The sequence below is a fragment of the Ochotona curzoniae genome, unplaced genomic scaffold (genome assembly GCF_017591425.1).
Source record: "Ochotona curzoniae isolate NIBS_2020 unplaced genomic scaffold, NIBS_Ocur_1.0 contig_64, whole genome shotgun sequence".
Classification (NCBI taxonomy): Eukaryota; Metazoa; Chordata; class Mammalia; order Lagomorpha; family Ochotonidae; genus Ochotona; species Ochotona curzoniae.
This window is the reverse complement of record NW_024466502.1, coordinates 47,396,744-47,422,657: the sequence shown is the minus strand read 5'-3', so window position 1 is coordinate 47,422,657 and position 25,914 is coordinate 47,396,744. Positions and strand designations below refer to the sequence as shown.

At 41.2% G+C, this 25,914-nt stretch overlaps 1 protein-coding gene and 1 long non-coding RNA gene across 7 annotated transcripts in view; both read left to right on the top strand.

The window, feature by feature from the left end:
• LOC121163722 overlaps positions 1–8,340 on the top strand; it is a 96,178-nt gene extending 87,838 nt beyond the window's left edge. The window contains exon 3 of the long non-coding RNA XR_005884948.1: positions 7,898–8,340. This is a non-coding gene — a long non-coding RNA (uncharacterized LOC121163722). The remainder of the gene's footprint in view (positions 1–7,897) is intronic.
• Positions 8,341–10,259: 1,919 nt separating this feature from the next.
• Positions 10,260–25,914, top strand: part of INTS6 (integrator complex subunit 6) — a 142,943-nt gene continuing 127,288 nt past the window's right edge. For 3 of the 6 annotated variants that reach the window (XR_005884945.1, XR_005884946.1, XM_040991460.1), the window contains exons 1-3: positions 10,456–11,063; positions 11,462–11,539; positions 12,354–12,503. Coding sequence is in view for 3 of the 6 variants with exons in the window: in XM_040991460.1 (XP_040847394.1) it covers positions 10,953–11,063; positions 11,462–11,539; positions 12,354–12,503 (339 nt within the window). In the remaining 3 variants the exon portion in view is untranslated. Of the gene's footprint in view, positions 11,064–11,461; positions 11,540–12,353; positions 12,504–25,914 lie in introns of all 6 variants that reach the window. The other 3 variants (XM_040991461.1, XM_040991459.1, XR_005884947.1) reach the window with 3 other exon arrangements.

Sequence of the window (25,914 nt, the reverse complement as noted above, 5' to 3'; positions counted from 1 at the left end):
AGACCCACGGCCGGCGAGGTGTTGCTGCCCAGCTTGACGCGCAGCTGTGGGAGCAGCTCGTGCAGGTCCACGTCCTGCGGCTGGCCCACTCGCTCTTCCCGTGGGTGGGCGCCGCGCCTGTGCAACCTCGCCGTGGCCATGCCCGTGTCCACCTCCTGCTCAGAGACCCTTCCAACACGAGTTCCACCGGCCTTGCCCAGCGCCTAGCCAGGAAGACTAACAAATAGGTGCTTGTCCGCTATAAGCTTCGAAATACAGACAGTAACTTCGCATTACTTGTGGAGAACAGGATCGAGGAGGAAATTGAGGCCTTCCCGGACAAGTTCTGGCTGAACAGCTGAAGCTCAGCTACGATGGATACTCCCTTAATAAACGGACCGGCTTTCGTTGTGTCATCAAAAAAAATGTCTATTTTTCCCCTAGAGAACTGGATCTCTAAGATTCACCGGGGACTTCTGAAATCATCTTTGCCTGTTTTCTTCATACAGTCAAGCAAGCAAACAATTCTTCGCACAGCTAGTTTCATCCTCTTTGTCCCCAAAGCAGTACCAGTGTCTATGGAGATCACGGTAATAATCTCTTGATCTGTGTCTACCCTTTATAGAAAGAGCCACACTCACCAGACAGCCCTTTGCTCAAAACCCTCCTATTTGTCAGTGTGAAGGTCATTTTCCCCCCTAACCTCACTAAATAATTTGTTTGGACTCAAAAGAACACTCAATAATTGTGAAATGGATGTTTACTCTGATACTTCTGGTTAATCATACAGCTAATCCATGACAGATTCATTTTATATTATTTCTTCAGGAGTAGGGTTATTAGATGACTTCAAATTTGGGCTCTTCGAATTCGAGATGAGGGAATGTATTCATGTTTGCTTTACCAAACCTTTGCTTCGCCGATAAAGCTCCCTCTGCAGATCCTGCTGGCACTCTGGGACTGCATCAACAGATTCACCAGGTGCTTGCTGCTTAGGCCCGTGTTCTCTGACTTTGTCTGCAACGAGTTTCTGTGCAGGGTCAAGTGCCTCATTCAATTCTGCTGCTGAAATGCCAGTCTTCTACAGAACGGCACAGATCGCCCACTGGACAACAGAAGGGAATGCAAAGAGCCACTCGAGGATCCTGGTGCTTTCCGTGTCATCTGGATGCGGTCTCTAACTGCCACAGCCACTGCTGCTTAAAACACAACCTCCAGATTCCCACCTCTGTAATTCTTACTCCGTTTCCTGCTCTATTTTTCTCCAGAACTCTTATCACTATCTGACGCAACATACAGTTTACATCTTGTCTTTTTCCTCCCAATTATGTCAGGGAATCTGGATGGTTTGTTCACCAATGTACTGCCAACAGTCAGAGGGCTAACTAGTGTTTAAAAAGTAGTTGTTGAATTACCACATTTGTTGCATAGGGGCATCCAATGCATCATTACTGATAGAAGTGAAACATGTGGAAATAAAATCCCTAGTAAGAACAAAAACACTGATTATGGTGACATTTAAAAAATTGCCATAAAAAACTCTCAAATTAAATGGGATAAACAAGACAAAGAAGAATATTTAATAAGATCCCAGTTTATTTAAAATATAAATTTTGTTTAAAGTATAAAAGATGTCACATATACTAAAATGTCATTAGTGGCTATTCCTAGATAATAAGATTAGAAGGGATTAAAATGATTTTTACATACTTAAAAAAATACATCTCTCTGTATTTTCAAAATACTGTTTTTGTATTTTGTAATGTGTTGAGAATAAGCTGTAAAGCTTTCAAATAAATAAGAGTTAGAAAAGTGTAAAGTTTTGAAAAAGCAGCTTCGTGCAGCCCAGTGTGATAGCCTTGAGGCTAAAATGTTGGCCTTCCGTGCGCCAGGACCCCACATGGACTCCGGTTCATGTTTCAGCTGGTTCACTTCCCTTCTGGCTCTTTGCTTGTGGCTGGAAGAGCAGTGGAGGGTGGCCCTGCACCAACATGGGAGACCGAGAAGAAGCTCCTGGCTCCTAGCTTCACATTGGGTTGGCTCTTGAAGTTGTGGCCACTTGAGGAGTGAACCATTGGACAGAATATCTTTCTGTACCTCCTTCTCTCTGTGGATCTGCCTTTGCAACAAAAAAATAAATAAATCATAAAAGCTTCCTTAGTCAGTTTTCTTTCTTCTTCTATCACATTCTGATCTTAATGAATTTCTCCCTGCAATCAGAAATGTGATTGATACAGCATCTTTTGGTACTGATTACATTATGCTAGGTCTGCATGTCTATATTTCCTTTACCAGGCTGTACACTTTCAGAAGGCGACATCCAGGTCTTTTTTTTTTTTTTTTAATCATTTTTAGAGCCCCAAGTATCAATCTGTATAGTAAATGACTATATGAAAGAAAAAGTGTCTGAAATGTGTTTGCCAGTCTGGAAAAATGTATTACCACCAGAGAATTTTGAGGACACACAGGTACTCAGACCAAAGTTTTTCAATGAAATTAAGGGGTAAAGTTTGTCCTCCCCTCGGTATCTGCTCAGCTGGGCTTCCACTGCTCTCAGCTTTCTACTCCAATGTCATTTTTTCAGTTGCTACCTTCCCTGTTCTCCAAGTCCAGAACTCCAACTCTCCTTCTTCTGCAAATGTACCATGCATCTTCACTTCCTTTCCCTGCTTTATTCTTCTCCCAAGCATTAAATGCAAATGAACCATGTTATTTTATTTATTGATTTTGTCTACTTCCTCTATTAGAACGTTAAACGTTAAGCCTAGGCAGTTCCCCTACCTTATTCAAGCTTAATCCCCAGCTTCCTGAACCTATCGGGCAGTCAACAAATATTTGTGGAACAAATGACTGAATAAATATCATTGGTCCTTTAGAGAAGTTATACAGCTCATTAGGATCTATAGTTACCAGGAGCTTGATGATACTTTATATGGCATCAGATGGTTTTAACCACATATCAGGAATCGCTTGTGCCAATTCAGCTTATGAAGCGCTGTCAATTCTTTCATCTCAGCGTCTTTGCTTATCTTCTTGTCACATTGCCAGCTGCCCCTTCCAAGGGGCAATGCAGAAATCATTTGATTAATCTCTTTGCTCACTACCTTTTTATCTCAAACCATCCTTTAAATAATTATTGAAATTTTTCTTTTTTGTTTGTTTGAAATGCAGAGCAAGAGTGAGAGAAAGAGTATCTTCCACCAGCTGGGTCACTCTACAAATGCCAGAGCCCGGCCAAGCTGCAGGCCAGAACCTGGTAGTGAGGCCAGTCTACCACACTGATGGCAACATCCCAAGTACTTCAGTCATCAACTGTTGCTGCCTTCCAGGGTGTGAACCAGCAGGAATGCTAGATCTGAAGTGAGATAGGTTCCAGACATTCTAATCAGGAATGCTGGCATTCCAAGTGGCATCTTAAATGTCAATGCCTGCCCCTATAAATTCTTATCTCATTTTAAAAAGAATTTATAGGGGCAGGCATTGACATTTAAGATACCACAAATAAAATGCCTGTCTCATTTTATTTGTATCAAAAATCAGACATATAGAGGGGGGAGAAACAGAGCAAGATCTGTCCGCTGATTCACTCCCCAAGTGGCCACAATGGCCAGACCTGAGCCAATCTGAAGCCAGAAGCTTGGAGCCTCTTCTGGGTCTCCCATGTGGGAACCTGGTTTCAAGGCTTTGGGCTGTCCTCAACTGCTTTCCTAGGCCACATGCAGGGAGCTGGATGGGAAGTGGAGCTGCCAGGATTAGAACCAGTGCCCATATGGGATCCTGGTGCAGTCAAGGCAAGGACTTTAGCCATTGGCCACCGTACCAGTCCCAAAACCTTGACTGTGGATCAGCCTCCCCTCTTCCACATGTGTTCCTTCTTTGCTGCCCTGTACACAGTCATGAACCCTCCCGAACCTTCTGCATGCTAACAATCACTTTGTGAGAGTTAGCTCTTCTGTCCTAAGTACTCATGTGGCTGTTTGGTATGTTCTCCTAATAGCACTTATTCTAATAGCCATCGGTACTAAGTGGTACTTTATTGATATTAAGATATATTTTCTTTCCATTTTAGCATTTCTAGAATTGGAATGTGACCTGCAATGAATGGCATCTTACAATACTATCACCAGAAGGCAGTTGTGAGGTGGTTATACCTGGTGGCATGACTGGGCAATTCCAAACTCTTGAGTTTTCAGTCAACTATTTGAATTCATTTTTTTCCAAAGATTTATTTTATTTTTATTGCAAAGTCAGACACACAGAGAAGAGAGACCGAGAGGAAGATCTTCCATCTGATGATTCACTCCCCGAGTGACTGCAATGGCCAGTGCTGTGCCGATCTGAAGCCAGGAGTCAGGAACTTCTTCCAGGTCTCCTACGTGGGTGCAGGGTCCCAAGGCTTTGGGCCATCCTTGATCGCTTTCCCAGGTCACAAGCAGGGAGCTGGATGGGAAGAAGGGCTGCTGAGATTCAAAGCGGCACCCATATGGGATCCTGGCACATTCAAGGTGAGGACTTTAGCTGCTATGCCACCATGCCAGGCTCATTTGAATTCTTTTTTTTTTAAAGATTTATTTTTATTATTTTTTTTATTGGAAAGGCAGATATACAGAGAGGAGAGACAGAGAGGAAGATCTTCCGTCCGATGATTCACTCCCCAAGTGAGCGCAATGGCCGATACTATGCCGATCTGAAGCCAAGAGCCTCTTCCGGGTCTCCCACGTGGGCGCAGGGTCCTTTGGGCTTTGGGCTGTCCTCGACTACTTTCTTACCCGGGCCACAGGCAGGGAGCTGGAAGGGAAGCGGGGCAGCCGGTTTGAATTCTTGATTATGGTATTAACACCTTTCATTGACAGCTTCTACCTGTATCAAGAAAGGACCAGCATCAAAACTCACAGAATAGATGCCAACTGTTAGGAAAAACTTACCAAAGACAACAGTTGGAGTATTCTTTTTAAAAATGTTGCATCACTGATGTTCCTGTTGACAGTATTTAGTATAGTGTGGAGAAGTTCTAAGTGATTAAAAACATTATGTCAGAATTAGTAACATTTCCCCTCCTGGTTGGTCCAAAAACAGTGGTGTCTTCAGTAATTTATTGTGTCCCCAAACTGATGTTACTGCAGATTTTCAAAGCATCATGCCTAGAGGTTTGCAGAGATCAGGATACTGCCTTCCTGTGTCTTTAAATGTATCTTTTCAGGGTATTACAAATGCCCTGAAGGCCTACCATAACGCTCATCTCATACGTGTACTTCACATTAGTTGAAAGGATGGCTGCAACTTTCATGGGATTTTGCTAGAATAAATATTCTACTTTTGATTCTAATTCTCAATCTGAGTATGCCCATTTTCAGGGTGGATCTCGAATTGTCTGAAATCTCATCTATCTCTGTGATATGCTGTTCATTGCAAAGAGTTAATTTCTTCTTAATAATAGCCCTCCTAGGATTTCTTTTCTGAGGACTGATATAATCCTGATATGACAAAAACTAAATTTCCTTGTACATGTATTGCTTGATTACATTGGGTAGATGTTACTTTTTATATTTACTGTTTTGACAGGTTTTTTATGTTCTCAACAGTGCCTATCATGATCTCAAAGGAGCAAGGAGAGCAGACAGCTGAGGAAATGGCAAGACAGCCTTACGTTACCTGTGGTTACACATGAGAAACATGGGGTTCATCTGGTTAGTTAGTTCAGGTGGCACATCTCAATTCCATACGCCAAGTCACTGGCACATAATTATTTTTAAACCATGTTACCCTCATGAACAGCTTTAAAGTAATTTAAAAGTAACTCTGGTTGGTTCCTACAAATGAATCTTATTCATCAGTTTTTGTTAGAAGTACACCATTTTAACACTTTAGGCTGTTATTTAAGTCAGAGTCACCATTCTTCATTTCTATGTAATTTATTTATTCTCTTTTGACTTTAAGCATGAGCATTTGGACAGCACCCTTTAAAAATAGAATCAAAGGGCCCAATGCAGTAGCCTAGTGCCTAAATCCTTACCTTGCATGCGCTGGGATCCCATATGGGCGCCAGTTCATTTCCTAGGTGTTCCACTTCTGATATGGCTTCCTGCTTGTGGCCTGGGAAAGCAGTCGAGGAAAGGCTAAAACCTTGGGACCCTGCACCCATGTGGTAGACTTGGAGGAAGCTCCTGGCTTCTGATTGGCTCAGCTCCTGCTAGTGAAACCACTTCGGGAGTGAACCAGCAGATGGAAGAGCTTTCTATTTGTGTCTCCTTTCTGTAAATCTGCCTTTCCAATAAAAATAAATCTTAAAAAAAAAAAAAAAAAACAGAATCAAAGAGAGGTTTTCTTGCACATCTCTGTGATCAATGCACTCCCTCCCCCAAATCCTTCCTAATCTCCTAGACCGCAGCGGCACAGGGTCTAGCGCACATCCAATTCGCTTCCCTCTAGGATTGCAAGAGCTCACTGATTGTCAAGTGTGACAAAATGGCTGACTTGCATTTAGGGACCATGTTTTAGAAAAATAAGCCTGAATACAACCAACATCTTTCTAGCATTGTAGATAGAAGTTGCGTCAAGAGGTCCCAAGTTCTCCAAGCCTCACTCATCGGAGGTTGGGGATGGGAGGATGAAGGGGGGCAGGGGGAAAGGCTGAAGGTTACTGAGAACACCAGCAAACTCTAGCAGTATTTATTTATTTTTAACCAAACAGAATATCAGAATTCAAGCAATTTAGACAAACATGATACAAATTCACTATTAAATATACACATTAGTCATGCTTACAGATTTTTTTTTTTAAACTTGCAGAATTACTCTAATTCATTTGAGATGAAGAAAGGGAGTAAGGATACTGCATATGGGATCTGGGCGTGGGGTGGTGTGTGTGGCAGTTCCCAAGGCCTGCGTTTAAATTGCTGAGCCGAACACCCATCCTTAGTTTAGAGCTTTTTAAAAACACAAGTAACCGAAGTATGTGGAAAGTATATACCAATAGCGCATACCCTCCCCTACACGAAGCATGTACACCACAGTTAAGACTTACCTGAGGAGGTTCACCAGGTGTCCAGGCCTATTTAACTCTACTGAAATCACTCTTTGCTGGGGATGCACATTTGGTAAACGACTTTTCTAGAGCTCTGCAGGCGATGCTAATGTACACTCCTAGTCAATAACCATTGGGTCTTTTTTTTTTTTTTCCTCTTATATTTGAAAAGCAGAGTTAGAGGGAGATGGAAAGAGGGGTCTTCGAGGCCAAGTGTTGTGGCACAGTCAGTTAAGCCACCATTTGCTACACCAGCATCCCATACAGGTGCCAATTTGAGACCTGGCTGGTCGACTTCCAATGCAGCTCCCTGCAAATGTTCCCGGGATATCAATGATAATGGTCCAAGTCCTTGGATCCCTACACCCAGAAAAAGCTCCTGGCTTTAGCCTGGTCTGGTTCCAGCTGTTATGGCCATTTGAGGAGTCAATTAGAGATGGAAGACAGCCCTAGCTTTTCTCTTCAACTACCTTTCAACTAAACAACAAAAATATTTCAAAGAGAGATCTTGCATATTTGCTTGTTAACTTCCCAAATGGCCACAGTGACGGGGCAGGGCCAGGCAGAAGGCAGGAGCCAGGAGTTTCAGTTGGGCCTCTCACATGGGCTACAGGGGTCCAAGCACTTGAATAGTCTTCTGCTGCCTTCCAGGCACATTATTAGGGAACTGGATAGGCTAGATTCAAACCAGCACCCGAATGTTAGTTTTGCAGGCAGCGGCCCAAATTGCTGCACCACGATGCTGGTCCCAGGCCTCTAGCAACCAATAACTAAATTGTTTAGCAGAGAAACTAAGAATTAACCTGGCCTATTTCACAATTTTGTCTAGGGGCTGCTTATCAATGTTTCCTGGTTTCTGACTGCTGTTTGTTGTTTCTTTTTCTTCTGCCCCAGGGCATCGTCTTCCAAGACTTCTGGACTCTGGAATTGGAAACCTGACCTTTGATCTCTGGCAGGGTCCTAGTTCCGGTTATAGGCTCCAGGGTAGTGCACTGCGCTTGGCTGACCAGATCTCTGCATCTAACCCTGTCTCTTACACCTGCACTTAGCACCCTGGTATGACAACCTACTGACCTCAACCAGTCAGAAAAGAGGAACTCAGGGCAGCTTTATTGATAAATGCCTTCAGATAACTCTAAGCTCTTCAGGACTGCATGCTTATCTCCAAAAGATGTCTGATTTCCTTCAAACACTGCTTTGTACTTGGCACTCCCGCCCCATTCCCTCAAATTAAAATTCTCCAATTTCTAGGGGCCCTCCCCTCCCAAAAAATCCTTAGCTTGGTATAAAGTTTCTCTACCCATTAGATGGGACCTGCCTGTCACGTACCTGGTGCGCTGCCTAGGTGAAACTCACTGTCCTTTTAAGCACTCATCAATGCTGCCTAACTTCCTGTCTTCACATTTTGAATGTTGGGATGGACTTCATTATTACTGGCAGCTCCCCCTGCCCTCCGCCATTTAAATTCTGCCTGTTCTTTAAACCAGTGTCCCTCAAACCTGAGTAATAGATTCCTATCAGAAATTCTTAATGAGTATAGAAAATATGGTTTTTCACACAGGCAGGGCTCCATAGACCAGTTTGAAAAGCACTAATACAGAAAACTAAAGAGCAAGTCTAATTACGTAAATGACCACTCTAAAAATTTAATCTTTATGGCTGGTTAAAATAATGTGCATTTTGCACTAGAACAAATGATTTTCTTCACATCTACGATTTCAGTTTGAGGAATCAAATGGTACAATTTAAGTGCACTGAGCTTGAACAGCGTTCTTCATCACTCCAAGTGGGTAAGTTTCTTCCTTTCCTGAATTGTTTAGTATCTAATCACTCCTTACCTATAAGCAGCTAATAATACATATGAAATGTCCTAGAAAACCATAAGCTCTCTGAAGGTAGTGGCCATATTTTATTTCTAGCTGCAAGATCTGTGCCCTTAGTTTTTAGCCTAATCTCTTAAAAGTATTCTATCTACCCTAGTCCACACCTACAGAAACAGCACCATAAACCAACACAAAAAAGTCCGAGATTGTCACAAATACCAGAAAGTTCTCAAAGTCAGATTTTTAAACAATGCCGTAAAGTGTATGTCTTCTGTATTTCTCTAAATGATCAGCGAGACAATTCTGATTTCAAGATTACAGAATAAAATCTGTAAAGGAAAGGCTAGCGGGAGACGCCCTAAAAATAGCTAGTCCTACAAAGGCTGTGTGTCTCTAAATGGTACTTCAGGCAATGTCTTCATTTCTCCAAAGAGTTTGAGGAAGCTGTTTTTCCTGGACTTGTAGGAGCGGATTCAGGGGCTTGCCCGAGAACGCTGCTTCTGACACAGTATTTCAAACTACCGGAGAAGCAGCTTATACGGTTAAGGAAAAGCATCGGGAAGGATCCTGGAACCCGGTCACCGTGATCTGGGCAAGTGAGAATTTTCACTTTAAAATGCGGGCAAGGTTTAACGATTTGCTCAAGTCCCTTTCAACTATTTAAAACTGACCCTAAATAAACAGCGTAGAACAAGGTCTTTGGGTAAGAGCAGTTAGTTACGTCGGCTGAGAAAAAGAATGGGAGCAAACCATTTTTATGGCTAAACTCGAGTCTTCCTACGCCGTCTTAGGGTTTGATCCCTTTCGGGTGGCTCTTCCGACGACAGGGTTCCAGTTGTGACTGCGAGTGCAGCTCCCGTCTTTGGGCCGCCGCCCCATTCCAAACCTCGCAACCCCGGCCGAACAAGATCGGGGCGAAGCCAGGCACTCCTGCCCACTGCCCAGCGGTCGCGGAGTGACCAGTCGCCCAGATCAGTCCCCGGTCATAAACAAGCTGTCACTTCCTCTCGCCGGCCCCGGAACCTCCTCCCGCCGCCACCCACAGGTCCCGCGCCTTCCTCAGGAGGGCGGCCGAGGACCTGCCCCGGGTCCCTCCACGGAGTGTTTGGTCACTCCACTCAGCCCTCCTCGGTCGTTCATGCTACAGCGACCGAGGAGGTGGCGGGGAGGGGGGGGTGAAGCTAAGGACAGTCTCCATTTCATTTCCTCCGACCCCGGTCACCTCCAGCAGCCAAGAAGAGGTTTCTGGCCCTGCCGCGCAGGCTCACAGCGGCGGCCGCCTGCGCGCGACGACGCAGGCCCCGCCCCCCGCAGCTCGCGGGTCTTCCGCGGCCGGCCCCGCCCCTTCCCGGAGCCCGCCTCCGCGTCGGCGCGTCCCTCGCGCGCGCGCACCCGACGCCCCGCCTCCGCGCATGCTCAGGAACCACTCCCAGAGCCGGCCCCCAAGCAGCCCCCGCCCCCGACCTGTTTGAATATGCTAATAGGAACCCCGGGAAGAGCCAATGGAACTGCGGGGCGGTGCGTCACGTGGCTCGGGGACGTGTCAGGGGGCGGAGCCTCCGCAGCCCCTGCCCGAGTTAAAACCGGAGTGTGAGAGAGAAAAGCGCTTCAGTAGCGAGAGGGGCTGAGAAAGTGGTGACACCGCCGGGGTGCGGAGGGAGTCCCTGAAACTTCTCCCAACAGCCCCAGGGCCCATCTCCCCTCAGCCCACTCCCCTCGTCGCCAGCCTCCCAGGTCCCCACTCCCTGCACCGGGGGTGGGGTGGGGAGCCGGGCCCGTCTCCCGCTGGGACACACACAGGGGCCGGGAGCGGGGACGGGACCCCCGAGGCGGGGGGGACGGACCGACAGACACAGACGGCCGGGCGTCCGCCTCAGCGGGCAGGCGGGCAGGAGGAGGCGGAGGCAGGGGTACGACGGGGCGGACTGGGTCTGGGGAGTTTCCTCTCAACTATCGGGGGAGAAACTCCCCGCAGCCGGAGGAAAGACCCAGGCGGTGTTTTCCTCCCGGGGGCCGCGCTCCCCCGCCCCGCGTAGCGGCGGCCACTGCCACCGCCGCCGGCGCCTCCACCTCTGCCATCTCCTCTTTCTCCACCACCTCGGGCCCCGGTGTCCCCGGCCAGCACTATGCCCATCTTACTGTTCCTGATAGACACGTCTGCCTCTATGAACCAGCGCAGCCATCTGGGCACCACCTACCTGGACACGGCCAAAGGCGCGGTAGAGACCTTCATGAAGGTACCGACTGACCGAGCCCGGGCGGCGACCCCGGCCCGGCGGCCCGCGGGGGGCGGCAGGGTGGAGGGCGGCCGGCCGGGGGGCTGCGGGCCGGGAGGGGGTGTCGGGGACCCGCCTGCGGGAGCCGCCGGGCTCCGGGCCCCCTCCCCCACCGCGCGGGCGGGCGGGCGCTGCGAGCCGGGCTCGGCCCGGGCCCGGGCTCCTTCCCGGGCGGTGGACGGGGGAGCGATCGGGGCGTGTGTGTGTGTGTGTGTGTGTGTGTGTGGGGTGTGGGGCGGGGGGCGGCCGCTGCGTGTGCGGTACTGTGCGGAGGGGGTGGGGGCGGCGGGGCCGCTGGGCGCCCCCTTCTCCGCCCGGTCACCTCGCCTGTGTGTGCTTCCCTCTCGCCCGGCCCGCAGCTCCGTGCCCGGGACCCTGCCAGCCGAGGAGACAGGTATATGCTGGTCACTTTCGAAGAGCCGCCCTATGCTATCAAGGTAACAGCCCTCGCCCTCCCCCTTCCCTTCCTTCCCTTCCCTGTTCCTTCCTCGCTCGCCCTCCCCGCCCCCCCATTCACCCTTCATTATGCTCCCCTCCCCCACCCGCGGCGCTCCCGGCACCCAGGGCCCTTCCCCGGCCGCCTCGCACCCCCTCCCTGCTCGGGAGCGTCCAGGCGCGGCGCGGACTGGCCGGGGCCGCCGCCGTCCCCTCCCCGGCCGGGCCCGGCCCCACGGCGGCGGCGGCGGCGCTGCGATCAACATGGCCGACATTTCCCCTCCGCGGCGTGAGCGGCAGCAATGAACTGTGGGGGATATTTATTCAAGTTAGCCCGAGTGACAGCCGGGCCCGGCCGCGCCGAGCCCGGGGTTTGCATTAAAGGCGAATCGGCGTGCCTGCCTGCCTGCCAGCGTGCAAGCTGCTGGGGGGCTGCTCGGGGGCTGCTCGCATTCGCCCCAAGAGGGCCGCGGGGGCTGCTGCAGGTTCGCTTCCCAAGTCCTGCTCGGGGCTGCCTGCCTGCCTGTAAGATGTGGGCGTCCGCGAATTTTGAGGATTAGGTTAGATGGTGAATTTCCCAGGGAAGTTCTCAAAGTCTGAAGGCTGTTAGCTACCCAAAGCTGTATAAGCAAGCAGGGTTTTTTTCCTGGCCACCTTTGGGAGAGTTTGCTCGGTAGCGTTACAGTATTAACACGTTAAGCCACCCGTGTTAACCCGAAGTGAAGCAGGTACTAGGCGAACATCAGGCTGTAATGCTGGCCATGTGTTTTTAGCCTTACAGGAAGGAAAAAAAAAATCTTACGTTTTTCTTTTCAGGCCGGATGGAAAGAAAACCATGCAACGTTTATGAATGAACTGAAAAACCTTCAAGCTGAAGGACTTACGACTCTTGGCCAATCCCTAAGGACAGCTTTTGATTTATTAAATTTAAATAGATTAGTAACTGGCATAGACAACTATGGGCAGGTAGGTTGAATATTAAGATGGAAAAAGAATTGATTTTTCTTTTTATGAAAAGCAAAAAAAAAAAAAAAAACCACACACACCAAAAGCCCATTCCCAAACTGTTTTAACATGAAGTGCAAGTGCAGCAAAGCATTTCAGAGGAAAATACAGTATGCACATAGTACAAAGGTGAAACTTCACCATGGGTGATGTATACATCCTTCTTTTTCCTTGAAAAGAATTTGTACTCAGAGATACAATCTGAATTCTTTCCTGTAGTTTATGTGCTTTTGCTTTCAATTCCATGAAAGTTTCTGCATACAAAGGGAAGCATCCCACGTCCCCACGTACTCTGAGCCTCCTGCAAGGGCAGGTGCACAGCTTCAGCAGTGGCTTACAGCCTCTAGTTGGTCAGTTGCCTGTGATAGAGGACAGGGTTCTGTTTGTTGCCTCAGGATTTCCCCCAGAGTCCCTGTTCTGGCAGTGTGAGTGTTCTACAAGCAAGGTAGTTAGGAAAACTTAACTGCTCACGTTGTTTTCTCCTGATCAGCAATTATTGGAGAGCTTCTGGATTAAATGACAGGTCCACAGTCCAGAGTTTTTTTTTAAGTTTTTTAAAGTAATTAAAATCTCCATGGAGGGGGAAGCTGGCTGGAAAGTACAAAAGAACTCCTTCCTTAAACCCTTCAGGAACTTGTATGGCAGTGCACCTGTGTCTGAGTGTGAGAGAAGCTAAATCACAATGATGGTTCACTAAGAAATATTGTACAGTGATCCATCATGACTGTGGCTGTTTTCCTTGAAGTAAAAGATGAACAGTGTGTAATGTTATGCAGAACCACAGAATATTGTCCACAGAGTTCAAGTCTTCCACGGCAGTACAAAGCACTCATAGAGTGGTAGACTTAGGGCTTTGTCCTGTTCCTCGCCCAAGTTCCCTAGTACACCATCTGCATGAGTTTTGCACATTTCTGGGAAATGATTCCTATGACTCCAACTTCACTGCTTTACATAGAAGGCAATAGGGAAGAGCCCCTCAGCATCTCGGAATGGTTGGTTTTAGTCCCAAAGCATTTACAGTGTACACTGCTGTTTAGAATCAATACTTTGTTTATTTGTTTGTTTTTTGCTGCTTTGGTTTTTCTCCATGTTGGTCTCTTTTGAGCACTTCATAACTTAGACCTGAACTAAGGTTGCCATGAACTTTGGGTTTGTTTCTGTGAAATGTTTTCTTTCCCTTTCGTTTTCCTTTGTTGTATTTAAGCTATGTGGTCTTTCATTGCTAATCTAAACTTCTTTGAGTTCAAAGACCCATTCAACACTACCCATTATTTGGTTACCTTATTTGGTTGTTGGTGTGTAGTCGAACTAATTCCTCTTGTTCTGCATTGTGTTTCCAGTTGGAAAAACATTTGGACATATTTGCCTTAATCTGTTAGAGATTTTTTTCTCCTATATGTACCCTGTGGCTTTGATCCACGTTTTAAGTTCAGTGAGCATTTTTTTTTTTAAGATTTATTTTACTTAAAAGAGTTATACACAGAGAGATCTTCCATCTTGTTCACTCCCCAAGTGGCCACAATACCCAGAGCCGCATTGATGGGAAACTAGGTTCCAACAGCTTCTTCCAGGTCTCCAAAAGGCGAGAAGGGTCTGCAGGCTCTGTGCTGTCCTCCACTGCTTTCCCAGTCCACAAGAAGCTAGCAGGATCAGAGGCAGAGCACGTGGAACATGAACTGGGCCCATATGGGATCCTGGCAGTGCAGGTGGAGGATTCGCTTGCTATGCCACACTGCCGACTCCACAGTAGTTTTTAGGATATATCTTTAGAAAACTAACAGGAAGCCTGAGGACATTTGTAACTTGAACCTTTGTTTTGCTATTTCAGTTGCCGTGTTTCACCGAGAACACTATAGTTTTTGTTTTACAAGGCTTATAAAAACTTTGAAGTTTCAGATCACCCTTTGATGCTGTTCTTATCTTTGACCAAGAGAAGAGATTGGGACATTTTTACATTTTAGGTTTATTAAGTTAGCAGGGAGGGGGAATGCTCGTTATTTTGATGAATACAAGGAGGAATATTGGCGCTTATGTCCTGAGTCGCCACATAAGAATGATACTAACATTAATGTGATTGAAAAAGGCTGAATTTCTGAAAAAATTGTTTTTGATTAGAAGAAAATGTATCTTTCTAGAAGATTTTTCCCATCGTGTTTTGTAATGTTTGTTTAAATATCTCACATTTTCTATTCATGAAAAGGGGCAAATGATCAGAAATTCAGCATGCGTGAAGTAATATGTACAGATTCGTGTGTTCCTTGTAAAAACACTATGTATCCATCTGTCTGCTATGGAATACTTTTGTTCTAGTACCTCAGTGTTTTACATAAGTATTTCCCTTTTTGTATTATATACTAAAATCTGTGGAGCCTGCACTACCAAATACTTGTATATAATCTGAATAGTTGAAGGAAATACAAAAAAAGGTGAGTTAGATGGAAGACAGCCTATGTATTTTATAGAGCATCTAAAAAACTTCAAAAAAAAAATCTAAATATAGTTTGATGTGTGTACACTTAAAATTTTGCATATTTACAGCCCCACCTGTGCACATAGGTGATTTTCCTTAATCTCACAAAATTACAAGCATATTCATGTAATTTAGTAGCTTACTTGCACATACATTTTTGAGGTTAGCTACAGTATCAGAATTTGTAGGGCATCAATAAGGAAAAGTAGCTAAGAAAGAAACATGATTTTTGGTAAATGTTTTCCTCAAGCATTTTGGGTATCTCACTAAAGAAAATTTGTCCCTGCAGAAGTATTACAAATATTTAGTTTTGATCCTCAGTACCATTTGCTGACCTTTCTGCAGTTATGGAGCAATGTGTACATAGCTTCCAGTGGCTCTTTTCCCTCACAGTAGTATCTTATTAAGATGGTTGTCAATGGAGATAAATTTGATATTTTTCACATGTTCAACAGTTTGAACTAATGCAAATCATTTGGGAATTAATCAAAATTCTGAACAAACCACATGAGTAATTAGTAAACGTATGAAGCTTTACGGGTTCTATTAAAGTTTTGTGAGTACGATGAGTACAATTTTCATGATGCAAATTGTTCTGTTTCCCCTCAGTGGTTTTTTGGTTTGTTTTGTTTTTTGAAGAGTTAGGTTCCCTCTTGAATTAGCTGCTAAATCTTGCTGTGGTATTTGCCATTTTTGTCACTGGCCTGACCGTACCCCTCCCTAGTCAGGAGACTAGCCAGGGGTCGCTGATTTCAGGACTTAAGATAATACCTGACGGTGACCTCAGTGAATTAATCCATGACCAGTAACCTAATGAAAATAAAATGTGGTTAAGTTCTTGAGGATTTTTTTTTTACCAGAAAATGGTTGCTTTTAGATGAAGTAACAAACTTCATATTTCAACATAAAGGTATCTTTGTTAATTGAATAAATATTCTAGGTAGAGTTCTGATACTACTGCTTTCCCCCTAATTTGCCCAGCATTTCTCCCTCAGAACCAACATGGTACAAAGTGCAGGCTTCTCTTTCAATGTTGACAGGTGAAGTAGTGAAAACCTGATTTGTATTTTGATTTCCTTTCCCTACAGCTCTCAGTTGCTTGGTATTTATTAAACAGTAGTTATCGTTTCAAAAGAAAATAGATTACTTACCCTGGATATACTATGTCAGTATGAATTGGAAACATTGATGAATAACATTTAAGACCCTTAATTTAAAAAGACAACTATAAAACACATGACAAAATGTGTTATCTTAACCATTTTCATGTATATGGGCCAGCTGAATTAAGTGTGAGCGTTTTTCAGAAAGTTCATGGAAAAGCTTATTATGAAAAACTACATGGATTTTGATTTTTTGCAGCAAAAATAAAGATTTAATATCACATTCCCGCACTTTTTAAAGCACCCTTGTAGTTACATTATTGTGCAAACAGTATCCAGATTATTTTCATTTTGCAAAATTGCAACTCTACATTAATACCCACCTACCCCATGGCACTCACTCTTAATTTGAATACTCTGGAGCTCAATGAAAGTGGAATCATGCAGTCCAGTCAGGCTTTCAATATTCTCAGGTTCCACAGCAATGAATTTAGCAGGTGCAGGTAGGAAATATTGTCAGATCTGCTACATATTTCCTTATAATTATTCCCACAGCATCAAAGTGTGAAAATCATTCATAGCCATTAACATATTAGGGATTACAGGGATTTAGGCATGATTTCACTGACTTGGGGAGATGTGAATAGGATGTGTTAGAGCATCCTTGAATTTGAGTGTCCTTGGATCTTGGAGCCAATTCCCAGTGGGCACTAACTCATTTTGTAAGCTCACTTTCACTTAGCACAGTACCATTGAGTTCTGTCTGTGGTGTACCTTGTGTAAGGATTTTCTCTTTAAGGCTGAATAAATTATGCTTCATTGTATATATGTGTATATGTATGCACACAAGTATGCTTGTGTGTATACGTATCTACTCATCCATTGATGATCTGTTTGATTGCTTCCACCTCTTGTCTGTTGTGAATAATGCTACTTTACTCATGGATGTGTCAATCTCATTGAGATCTTGCTTTCAGTGCTTTTAAATATACATCCAGAAATGGTTTCTGGATCATATAGTAATTTTAATTATTTGATCACTTTCCATACTATTTTTCCTAACAGCTGCATCATTTTGGTTCCCCCAGTAGTGCACTTTAAAAAATAGTAGTTTTTAAAAAAATTAGCTTTCCTAGTGGATGTGAGGTGATAATCTAATGTGTTTTATTTTTTTCTGAATTAGTACGTGTGTTGAACTTTTGTTTTTAATTTATTGTGTTTCATTTTTTTTCTGAATTTTTTTCTGTGTTGAACTCTTTTTTTCACATTTGTTGACCATTTGTCTACTTGCTTTGGGAGAAACGCCTTTGCTCAGGTTTTGTTTCACCTTTAATGTTTTTGTTATTAATTATAGGAATTCTTTTATATCCGAATATTAGCTCCTGTCAGATATGGCAAAAATATTCCCATTCAGTGAGCATTGTCTATTCATTTTTTCCTGATCTTTGATGCACACAATTTGAATTTTGGTGCAATCCAATTTATTTACTTTCATTTTTGTTGCCCCTGCTTTTGGTGTCAGTTACAAAATTATTGCTAAAGTCGGTGTTTCTGAAGGTTTTTTTTTTTTTTTTTTCATATTTCCAAGGAGGAGTTATGGTTTTGGACCTAATGGTTAGGTCTATAACCTGCACTATTTCTTATTTTGGACTAAAATTTAAATTAATCAAAGATGTGTTGAAATCCAGTTTCTTCATCATTTGTTGAAGAGACTGCTGCTTCACCGTGAATGAGACTTAGTAGGTCTCTAAACTTTTTAAGACTTATTTTTGATGGTGGAAAGAGGATTTTCTCTTTCTATCTTACATAGAAGAATGGTTGCTGGAAATGTCACCTTGCCGTTGAATCATGATGTAATATTGGGATTGTAGTACCATACCCATACCTTTCCTTGCTCTTATTCTGAATTGGTAATAATGAAGCCACAATGTCCTAAAGAATTGCTGAGTGATTTCAATAGCGTGGTATATTTAAAAATGGAGTTTATGAAGTGCTCAGTAGACACAGAACATGCTTGTATTCCCAAAATATTAGTTTACTTACCTCTAGCTTTGTGTATTTTTTGTTTCAAAATTTGTTAAAATATAGTGGTCTTTAAAGCTAATTTATATTACACACTTTGGAATCTGTTAGCAGTTTAAGTATATATTTTTCCATGGGCTTTTTATTTCAGTCTAGGGAAGTAGGTATGAAAAAAAAAGTAAATAATATCACTTGAACTCGGTCATAGTTGATAGGGTGGGATGATTTTCTAAAAGAAATGCATTAGAAGAAAACAAGGTGAAGTGCAGGGATGTTCTTGTTGAAGAGATTGATGAAGTGACAACTGGATCTGAACAGTTTTCAGACAAATGAAAAAGCCATTCTTTGCCGGAGTATTGACGTGACAAGAGGAGTCTTTTAAAGAGGGAGCTCCCCCTAGTGTGTTTAACACAAGTTGATTTTCAGGGAACCTATCAGGAGCACATCTGTTGGGTGAATCAAGGGATATTTTAGTAATCAAAGCAGCATCAGGTGGATGTGATTTATTTTCTTTTGAACATTAATTTTAATGGTAGCAATTTAAGTGAAAAATATTTCATGGTTTGGATTTTATTTTTCCTAAAAATACTTGCTACAACATTTTAAAATGATTTTATGGACTAAATACTATTTCCTGAAGAATCAAAGATTACTGAGTTATAGTCTTTCAGAAGAAAATGCAAAATATCATAAGGACATCATTGTATTTTTAATTAAAAACTGTCCAAAAAAAACCCCAGAGTACAAAGGCAAAAATAGTAGGCTCTATTATTACTTGTTTTTTTTTTTAAGATTTATTTATTTGTGCATTTCTAAATTAGAAGATTTGGTAATAGTTGGATTTTTTCAATGTAATATGCCATCTGGTATTAATGTTACAACCACTACTTTTCACTTGCACAGTTTTCTACTTAATTATCATATTTTTCTGTAAAAAATTTGTTTTGAAACTTTTTGAGCATTACAGGGAACAGGTCTGGACAATCTGATTGGCTTCATTTATGAATTCTTATTCTACTCATGAGTTTTGTTAAGTCTGTAATCTATCTGCTTCTATTTCCCCATTTGCAAAGTAGGATGATGGCCTGGATCTTGCAGGATGATGGCGAAAACTAAGTGATTATAACAATCAGTTGTTGTAATACAACCAGTTACTTGGTAAATTTATTTTAAAAATTGAAATCCATAGGTAGAGGGTTTTTTGTTTGTTTTTCTATTGTACTCTTCAAGAAGGAACTGCTTTATTAGAAATGGCTGTGTTTGGCCCTGCCACTCACTAGCTTATGTTTCTGCAAGTCTCTTAACCTTTTTGAGCTTCACATTTTTCACACACAATTTTTGAAGGATTTAGAAATGCTATTTGCTAATCGCCTACAACATGCCTTCCTGTCATCTGGTGGGTCTTAGGTGAAGATGATTCTCATCCCAATATTATGACAAGGCTTTACAGTCTGTGTAGTACAAAAGCATAAAAATTGTCGTGTAACTATGTATACCTCTCACAAGAAGCTGGGAGAACTAGGTAGTAGTTCTGACTGAAGTACAATTTCTTGCCATAGGGAACAAGATGGATTGTGGTTTTGAACTGAAGTTCAAAGTGGGCTTTATAAAAGCGTATTTTTGATTTTCAAAGTAACGAAAGTTTATAGAGAAGAGCCCATTTCTGAGATTTGGGTTTTTTTTAAATAAAAAAAAAATTATTGGAAAGTCAGATACACAGAGAGGAGGAGAGACAGAGAGGAAGACCTTGCATCTCTTGCGTCTGTTGTTTCATTCCCCATGGGGCCACAATGGCCGAAGCTGAGCCAATCTGAACCCAGGATCCCAGAGCCCCCTCCAGGTTTCCCACAGAGGTACAGGGTCCCAAGGCTTTGGGCCTTCCTCAATTGCTTTCCTAGGCCAAAGCAGGGAGCTGGATGGGAAGTGGGGCTGCTGGGGTTAGAACCTGTGCCCATATGGGATCCCGGGCGTGTGCAAGGCCATGACTTTAGCTGCTAGGCTACTGTGCCAGGTCCAAGACTTTTTATGTTTTAGAGTTGAGGTTGGTGATGGTTGTAATAGGGTAGGTATAGAAGAAGATGTTCCTGTACACAACAAAGGTAAAATGTATGATCTTTTTTATTCTTTGTCTTTAGATTTATGTGAGGTAAAATATAATAGGATTAACCTAGAAAAATGTTACATAAAGCGTTTTTTTTTCCTTAATGTTGCTTCATCTGTGCTTTGAAATTTGATTATTAGTAAAATGAGAGCTACAGTATGTTAGCTTAAAAATCTAAGAAGATTGCTCATTCCAAAAGGACACATTTATGTCAGTCTAATGATTAGTCTTATTGAATTGTAATGTAAACCTTATGTATTAACTGTGTAGAAAACCCTTATTTGAAAGGCAGAGCTACGGAGAGAGGGAGATCTTTGGTCTGCTGCTTCACTCCTTGAGTAGGTAAAAGAGCCAGGACTGGGAACGTTAGCCTAGTCTCCCAGGTGGATAGCAGGGAGCCACCTACCTGGAGCATCGTATGATCTCTTCTCAAGCACCTTAGCAAGAATCTGGAGAGGAAGACTTGCTGGATTTTAACCAGCTTCCATATTGCAGGCAGGTGTCCAAGCAGTGGCTTTACCAGCTGTACTGTGAGGCTCTTCCTTTCTAATTTTATTCATTATAAAGGCAGAGTAACAGAGATGTGACTTTTATTTTTTAAACCTATTCCTCTTTAAAATAGAGTGTAACATTTCAAGATTTTTTCATCCATCATTAGTTTTGCCTGATTAAAGTGTAGGCCTGACGATGAAGGCCCTTGAAAGGAGTATATCTAAAAAGCTTTATTGTGGTTATGTAAATTCTGAGTATGTGATGAAAAGTTGTAATATTAATTATTAGGTGATAACTTTTTATAAAAATAGTACAAGACAGGATTGATTCTAGCATATTACAGGAAAATTTTGTCTTAATGAAATTAGTGCACCTGTTTAGATATTAGCAAATATCTAAAGTGTTGTGATTATTCTGGGACTTTATTCTGGGATTGTTTTGAAGGAATTCGAAACAATGGATTATTTTACATAAGACTTCAAAATGATTGGGTATGCAGTGTGTGGTCAAAGATTTGACTGCATAAGATGGTGGTATACAGGCTCACTCTAAGACACAAAGTGCGATCCTTTTGTCATTAGTAGCTAGTGAACTGATGTGTCTGCTGATACTGCCTGAGTCGTGATAGTTCTTAGGCATTTATGTGCTTTGGCAGGTAATGTGGATATGGGAATTGGATTTTAATAGTGCAGTTTTCTCAGACCAGTTAAAAGAACTGAGGTTACAGTCAGATGATTGGGCTTACATAAGATAATAGAAATAATAAAAGGTCTTTAATTCTAAATCTCATAGGAATCCAGAATGAGCAGTGTCTTTTCCCACACTGGGTTACATTTGAATGCAGATTATCATGTAAATTGTAATCTCAGAGTTTCCAGTTTAGTGGGGTATAGTAACGTTCTGTATTGTGTAGTGATTCTGTATTGTGTTATCTATGGGGCACATATGTAAGGCAAGATCACTAGTGGATTCATATGCGTAGTAATAAAGCTTAGCAAAGAGTGGGATATAAAGCCCTAGTATTTGCTTCCATTTTTGTTTTCCAAAAATGTCATCTGTTTTGAAAGTTTCAAACCTGAACATTTGGGAATGTGTTCAGTACAAACATCGCTAAAATGCTTGGATTAGAATCTAGCAAAAATGGATTCCTGGAAATATTATTCAAGTCCATATACTTATATAATGGATTTGCAGGAATTTACATGTTTCCTTAGAAATCTAAGTTAGTTGAGTCATTCTCTTTATTAAAAAACTCAAAATCCTCATTTATTTTTATTTTTATAGAACAAAGTCCCTAAAATAAGTTGTGCATGTTGTCTCAGTTAAGTCTTCCAACACAGTATGTGAGAAATAATGCACTGTCAGTTTCACAAGTGTTCTTTCAATAATTTTTGCTATTTGGTTTCTTTAATTCAAATTATAGGATGGTATAGTTATTTCATTTGAATACATAGGCTCTCCTCTCTTGAATTTTGTATAAGCCTTATATTTTACTTACACAAGGAATAATTGCATGTTTAAATAAAGAAATCGTGTTGCTTTAAAGCTGTATAATGAAGCTCTTATATTTTAGTGTGACTCCAACATTTTCTGTAATAGAATGAATGTATGTTAAAATACTAGACTTTTATTCACCAACAGATTTTTTTTTCAATTTTTTTTATTTTGGCATACCAAACACATTTTCATTTTAGGGATTATTGTTTTGAACATGCAATCAAAGTCTTTAGTTAAAAAATTGAAGCATTGTAAGAAGTTGCTCACTTACATTCTTCAGAGGGAATGCAAGGTTAATCAGTTTCTCATGTATTCTTCCAAGATCGTTTCTGTATAATCAGAGATATTATTTAACAGTATTAAATCTTGAATGAATATTGTAGAGTTTAATAGCAAAAGTCATACCACACAACTTGAAACCTAAATAGAATAATCTTGCTGAATTCTAGAATGTGACACTTAAAATTCAGACATTGGAATATTCACTTAAATGTAAGCTTGTCCAAGCCTTTATTGACATCAGTAATTTTATTTGGAATGTCTAAATAACTGCATTTATTTCCTAATGTAATGAGCTTTCTTTAATACTGAAAATTAACAGTATCAATAACTGATGTTTTGGATAGACAAATGTAACAAGCAAATCAGAAATATTTCCTAGTTTCAGGTTAAAAATGAGACAATAAATTCTGTTAAGCTAATAAACAGACATGGAAAAATTCCAATTTTGGTATATGATGTAAAGAAAATGATTATTTTGACTGTCTCAAATGTATGAATTGAAAGAAGCTTTTTTATTTTTACTGTCTTTGTAAATTCTACCAAGATGCAAATAAAAGAACACTAGGGATGATTTAGTCTAGCAACGTAACCATTACGAGAGTTTTCAACAACAATCTTCTAAAATGCTTGTCCATTTTATACATGGACATTGTGGTCCTTCCCCACAAAGCAACATTTTCAGCTCTTAATATTTGTTCACTATTTTTTTAACTAGAGTATAAAGTTTTGGATTGAAGAAAGCACAAACTATCAATGAAAAAAAATTTTTTTTCTTGTTCGGTGGTCATCTGTTGCCTAGGGACATATATTTTGATGTCTAATTTGCTAAATTCTGCTGTTGAGCATGTAACAAAACACCTGAATTCTGTAATGGGCGTGAGTAACTGAGTGCTGTGATGGGCTAGCCAGCGAGCTGACCCTTGGTGTGTGTTTTATTTTCAGACATAGTGTTCATAGATGCTTGACAGTGCTTGACAGATGATGTGGTGGGATGCTGCAGCATTGGAAGAGAGAGAGTTTTGGTGAATCAGGGCTGCTTTCCTTTTGCTTTGGATCAGTTACGGCTTCTTTAAGGATGCAATAAGATTCCCACATTTTCCCTCGTTATAATGTTTTCATTCTCAGACTATAAATAATTCTGAGTATGCAATCTAGATTATTTTATTCCCACAAGTGGGGGAAATTGCTTTCTGTTTAAATTTTCAAAACTTTTAAAAAACAACTTGTTTAAACACTGAATAATTACTTTCTTTGTAAATAGGATTGACTGTCTGCTTATTTTAATTCTTTAAATTTCCTTACTGAGATTTTAGGCCTTAATTGAATTAAGCATAATTGTTGAGAGAATGCTGATAGAAAATCTTTCATGACAGTTTTACTTTATAATACTTCATAGCATTTTTCCTTTACTTGAGGCTTTTGACCAGTGCAGAAATCAGACTTTTCTAAATGCAGGAGTTTTTCTATTAGAAAATAGCTCTAGAGGTAGAATGTGTTCCATAAATATTTTGTGTTACATTTTTTGATATATTTAGATTTTTCTATGTTAAGAACTGCTCTGGCAGTGAAACTTGTATCTGTTCTGCAGATGGGCAAAAGTAAACTTTTAGTCCCTCTACTGGCTATCTTTGTTGTAGCATGGCTTATTTTTTAATTTAAAAAGTTAATTAAAAAGTATATACCGTACCATAATTACAGTAAAGACTGTTGATAATTTTATGACCCAAGTGAATTTTGGGGAAACTTCCAGTGCATTGTTCCCACATGAAAGGACTGTAAAAACACTCAGAATAAAAATTTTTTAAATAAAATAATTGCTGTTAAATATAAGGATTTGAGAATTAGTAAACTGTATAGGCTAGGCATCAGATAGCTATTAACATATTCTAGTGACTAAATGACTAATTTAGGTTTGAACTGTAACACTTGAAACTTTTCCGTTAAACATGAAGAAAAATCAGGTATGCTAGTGAACAAATGAGCCTGTGTTACTTTGACAGATAAATAGTATTGCTGGTAGAGAAAGAAAAAGCTGTGTCTTGTAACAACAAAGGCTGGGCAAAAAAATGAAAAATCATATGTAAGAAAACTTCTTTGGAACAATATGTTTGGCTCATTTTTTTTTCTGGTCATTTAGAAACTCGTGCTTAAGTACGTTTGTAATGTTCAAATATTTGTTTAATGCCAAAAATGATAATTTTTATAGATACATAAATCATTATTCTGCTATTATAGTTAACTATTGCCTTTTTTTATTGTGATTCTTGGCTTAAGTTTTTTAGCTTAGGGGTGAACAGAACTTAGGCATTGCTGATTGAGGGTAATTAAATTTATGCCATAAGAATTACAGTATTTAAAGAAATTCTTGTTCTACCTTTTATCTTTACCTGAAAATTTCATAATTTAAAGCCACAGAAACACTTGCATTATTTTGTTGTAAACACTCTCTGAAAGTTGGTTAAATTGTATAATTTTTTGAAAGTTATAGTTGTTAAAAAATTTGCTTTGTTTTTCAGTGTCCCTACCAATTTGTTTTTTAAAGAAACCTGATTGTTAGCACCATGAATTGTTGGTGGACATGAAATGTCAGGTTGCTGTAGAATTGTATCCAAGAGAGTTTAGCAACTCGCTGGGCGGTCTGCAGGTGCTGAGGAGTGCTGTGTGGTTTGGAGTTGGAACCTCTTATTTGGGTTTGTAGTTAACATCACTTAATCTCCCTAAATGTTCTGCTTCCTCAAGTGCTTTAGGGTGAAATGAGAAGTGGTTTATTATTACTGAGAGCCTAAATATTATATAATTCCAAAAGAAGGACTCTGCGGATGGGGTTAAGTGTAAGATCATATAAAGTTACAACTTAAATTTTGCTTTATTGTTTAAGAAAAGGCAACTTTGATTTTAGTTTTGAATTGAACATAAATTGAATAATTCTGACTCTGCTATGTTTTCATGTATTTTGATTTGATTTTTATGCATTATGGATTTGGAAAATATTTAGTTGCCTCTCAGGATCCATAGGGAATTGGTTCCAGTATCCCTGCAGATTAAGATGGCTGTTGTGTTCACATAAGTCTACACATGCCTTCCCATAAATTATCTCTAGATTATTTATAATACCTAATGGATAAAGGCTATGGGAAAAAACCTTTATCCATTACATTATTATACATTTATCCATTACTGCATTGTTAGAGGATAGTCACAGGAATAAAGGTCTGTACTTATTTAGTACAGACTAATTTTTTTCCCCAAATATTTTCAGTCTGTGATTGCTTGAATCTGTGGGTTTGGTATTCACGGCAAGGGAGAGCCAACCAACTGTGTTAGTGTTTGGGTTTCATCCTACCTAAAATATAATAGGTTTTAAAAATTATTGTTATTACAATTATGACATATTTTCTGGCTCCT